This window comes from Lipotes vexillifer, unplaced genomic scaffold (genome assembly GCF_000442215.2).
Source record: "Lipotes vexillifer unplaced genomic scaffold, Lipotes_vexillifer_v1.1 scaffold1117, whole genome shotgun sequence".
In the NCBI taxonomy this organism is placed as follows: Eukaryota; Metazoa; Chordata; class Mammalia; order Artiodactyla; family Lipotidae; genus Lipotes; species Lipotes vexillifer.
In genome coordinates, this window is record NW_006778824.1 from 243,291 (window position 1) to 246,848 (window position 3,558).

The 3,558-nt window shown below is 64.1% G+C and overlaps 1 protein-coding gene across 1 annotated transcript; it reads left to right on the forward strand.

Annotated features, from left to right (window-relative positions):
• The first annotated feature begins 1,867 nt into the window (after window positions 1–1,867).
• On the forward strand, window positions 1,868–3,125 carry VENTX (VENT homeobox). The gene is made up of 2 exons (XM_007452008.1): window positions 1,868–2,060; window positions 2,713–3,125. Exons 1-2 carry the CDS (start codon window positions 1,868–1,870, stop codon window positions 3,123–3,125), a joined length of 606 nt encoding a protein of 201 aa, XP_007452070.1.
• The last annotated feature ends 433 nt before the right edge of the window (window positions 3,126–3,558 follow it).

A 3,558-nucleotide genomic window follows, 5' to 3' on the forward strand; every position in this document is an offset into this window, starting at 1 on the left:
AGATAAGCTATCAGGAGAGAGGCCTTCAAAGAAAGTGCTCTAATGATGCGATTATCTTCAATCAACTCAGAACATCTTTATTACATTAGAAAGGGGCAATCCATCTTGGAATGCAGAAAGAACTGATCTAGCCACAGATGCAGGCTTGGCCTGGAGGAGTCTGAGGGCCCCTTTCAGTCATGCTTCTAAGTTTGCATGGAGAGAAACTTTCTAATTGAATTTTTCAAGTTGAACTGGATAAAGTGTCACCCAAAGCTAGATTTCATTAAACAACTTTGAGGGTTTCCCTGGTGGCGCAGTGGTTGAGAGTCCGCCTGCCAATGCAGGGGACGCGGGTTCGTGCCCCGGTCCGGGAAGATCCCACATGCCGCGGAGTGGCTGGGCCCCGTGAGCCGTGGCCGCTGAGCCTGCGCGTCTGGAGCCTGTGCTCAGCAACGGGAGACGCCACAGCAGTGAGAGGCCTGCGTACTGCAAAAAAAAAAACACACACAAAAAAACCACCTTGGTTTTTCAAAAATAAACATGTACGGGTTTAGGTTGCTGTTTCCGTGTTCTGGGATATTAATCGGACATAAAGGTGTTACCTGCAAAACAATCTCATGATTTATTCTAAAACACAGTCGAGGTTTCTTTCGTTCCGCGAGAGGCTGCAGAGCGGTGCCTCGTCTGCAGCACCGCAGAAGGTTTTTAAACCAAAGATTGGTTCAGTTTTAGAAAAATAATCCGAGCGAAGCGTAAATCTCTATCGGGCCTTGGCCCCACCTTCTACGAGCCGTGTTGGGGATCCCTCTCCGCCTGATCCGCGGGGGCCCCGTTGACAGCCCGGCCTCGTCTGGCCGGGTCAGTCGGAAGCCCGCGCCACGGGGCTTTTCCCGGGTCCCAGGTCCCGCGACTCCGGACGATTCGGCCAAGCAAGTGCGGAGCGGGAGAGGCTGACGGTGAATCCAACACCCAGCGACTGACCTCGCGCCACAGCGGCCCGAGGCGCCCTGCCTGTGCCCCAAGCCCTGCGTCGCAGCCGGGTGAGAGGTCGGCCCCTCGGACTTCTCCGCGGCTCCGGGCCCTGCCCGGGGACCTTCGACGTGCCCCGCCGGCCGTTCCTGGGGCCAGGCCGTGGGACGCCAGGGAGAGCGTTCGGCAGCTACGGGTGCCTAAAAAGCCATTCAGGGTCAGGGCACCTGAGGCCCGACTACAAGGCGACAGAAGCAGGGTCCTCGGTCCGGGCGCAGGGTCAGTCAGAAGCAGCCCCCAGGGTTCGGAGGGAACGCCTGGGCCACAGCAGGCACGCGCCGAGGGCTCAGGCTCCGGACTGGGCGCAGCGGGAAGAGCAGCCGGCGAGCGACGGAGGGACGACACTACGGGAGGCGCCGGCGCCGCCTCTCTGACGGCGCCGAGCTCTCCGCGTCTCAGGATCCGCGCGCGGTCCCGACCTGTGCCCGGGCCGCGGCTCAACCAGGTCGCGCCCACTGTGGGCTCCTGCGCGTGGGGAGGCTGGGGCCAGCGCCTCGTGCTCCCCGGGTGTACCAGGCACCTCCCAGCCGGGCCGCAGCGCTCTGGGAGAGGACAGCCGGGCTCTGGGAAGTCACAGGGGTGCGCCAGGCAGGCCGGGGCTGGGGCGCTAGAGTCCCAGTCGGCCGTCCCGCCCTCCCGGGCCAGCGAAACCAATGGACGCCTGGGCCCACGCGGCAGCGGCAGCGGCGATTGGAGAGCTGGGCATGAAAGGGGCGCCGCCTTTTTATAGGGCTCTGAGGGCGGGGGCGCAGTGGAGACCCCGGCCGTGTCGCGGCGCGCTGGCCCTACGTCGTGCCTGCTGAGCCCCGCCAGCCCCGTGCCCGCCGGCCAGCGCATGGCCCCGGCGTCGCTCGGCATGAACCCTGTTGGGCTCAGGACGTGCAGCAGGGACCTTGCGGGGTCCGGCCCGTTGCCCTTCAGCGTCAAGTCGCTGCTGCAGGCAGAGCACTGGCTGGGCGCGGAGCCCGCGGAGCCCCGGGAGGAGAGGCCGCGGGGCGCCGCGGAACCCCGGGCCTGGGTCCCGGCGGCCGCCCCCTTGTCCTCCCCACGTAAGTGCCCTGTCGCACGGTTCTGGGCTGCGAGAGGAGCCCGCCCTGCCCGGGCTCGGAGGACTAGGGCGGGAAGGACGCTGTCTCTCGTAACTTTGGAAAGTAACCTGCCACTAACGCGCCGGCCTGGGCGCAGAGAAAGAAACCAGCCCACACGAGCCCACCCGACCCCTCCCGCGCGCGCGCGAACCCCACGGCGGCTCCCCGGTCCCACGCCAAACAGGCTTCTGCGCTACCCTGGGGCGGAGCCCGCAACCCAAAACCCGGGGCTTCTTGTCTCGGAGCCTCTGCGGCCGAGCGCCCCTCCTGCTGCCGCCACTCCCCGCGATGGGTGACTTCTGCTTGGCCTCCGCGCTCGCCACTCAGTGCTTGCGGCGGCTTCCCGCCCAAGTGTTTCGCTTCTCCAAGTGGGCAGAGTGCCCCTCCTCCCGAGGGACGCAGGGCCACCGATCTGGGGAGCAGAACCCTAGTCCACAACGGCCCCCCTCTCCGCGCGCCGTCTCCCCGGTGCCTCGCTTCTATTACCCCGGAGGTTTGGGGGTATCTTGTCTCAACTGAGGTCCGCGGTCTCAGCCGGGACACGCATCCGGAACCGTCCTTGGCGCGCACTGCTGGCGTTTGAGCGTCCGCTTTGTGCTCTCTTTCCCCCTAGGCGCCCCCAGCCCTCCACCCTGCACCCTCAGGAAACACAAGAACAACCGCAAGCCGCGGACGCCCTTCACCACCGCGCAGCTGCTGGCGCTGGAGGGCAAGTTCCGCCAGAAGCAGTACCTGTCCATCGCGGAGCGCGCCGAGTTCTCCAGCAGCCTGAGCCTCTCCGAGACGCAGGTCAAGATTTGGTTTCAGAACCGCCGGGCCAAGGCCAAGCGACTGCAGGAGGCCGAGCTGGAGAAGCTGAAGCTGGCGGCCAAGCCGCTGCTGCCCTCGTTCGCCCTGCCCTTCCCGCTTGGCGTCCACCTTCACGGCTCCCCGGCCGTGTACGGCAGCGCGGCGGGCTCCCTGCCGCAGGTGCCGGGACTCCTCGCCGCGCCCGTGGCCGCCTACGGCATGTATTACCTGTCCTAGGGCTGCGAGGCCGTGGGCCCTGGGGGCCCGCTGGGGAGGAAGGGCACGCGCGCAGCGGGTGGGGGGTGGGGGGCGGGGTGTTGTCTTTCGCCACCGGGGCCACCCCTTCCCAGGGCCGGAGACGGGTCCCCGCGGGCGAGACGCGCAGCGGGCGTCTCGGGGTTCTCTTCTTGTCTCGTTTTTCAGGTTTTTGTTTTTGTTGTTGTTGACACTGTGTTAAACTTGATGCCGCAAGACTACCTGTGGGTATCTTACGGATGTTTAAAAACTGTTTTTAAAAAGTTATGTTAGTGCAAACTTTCCTGAAAGACAGTGAACATAGTTTTATACTGTCCTCGAAATGGACAAAATAGGACTTTCCAATGTATACAAAGCAGCCAATAAAGTATTCTGAGGTTTACTCTGTGGACCTGTCTCGGTAACCGCGGCGGCT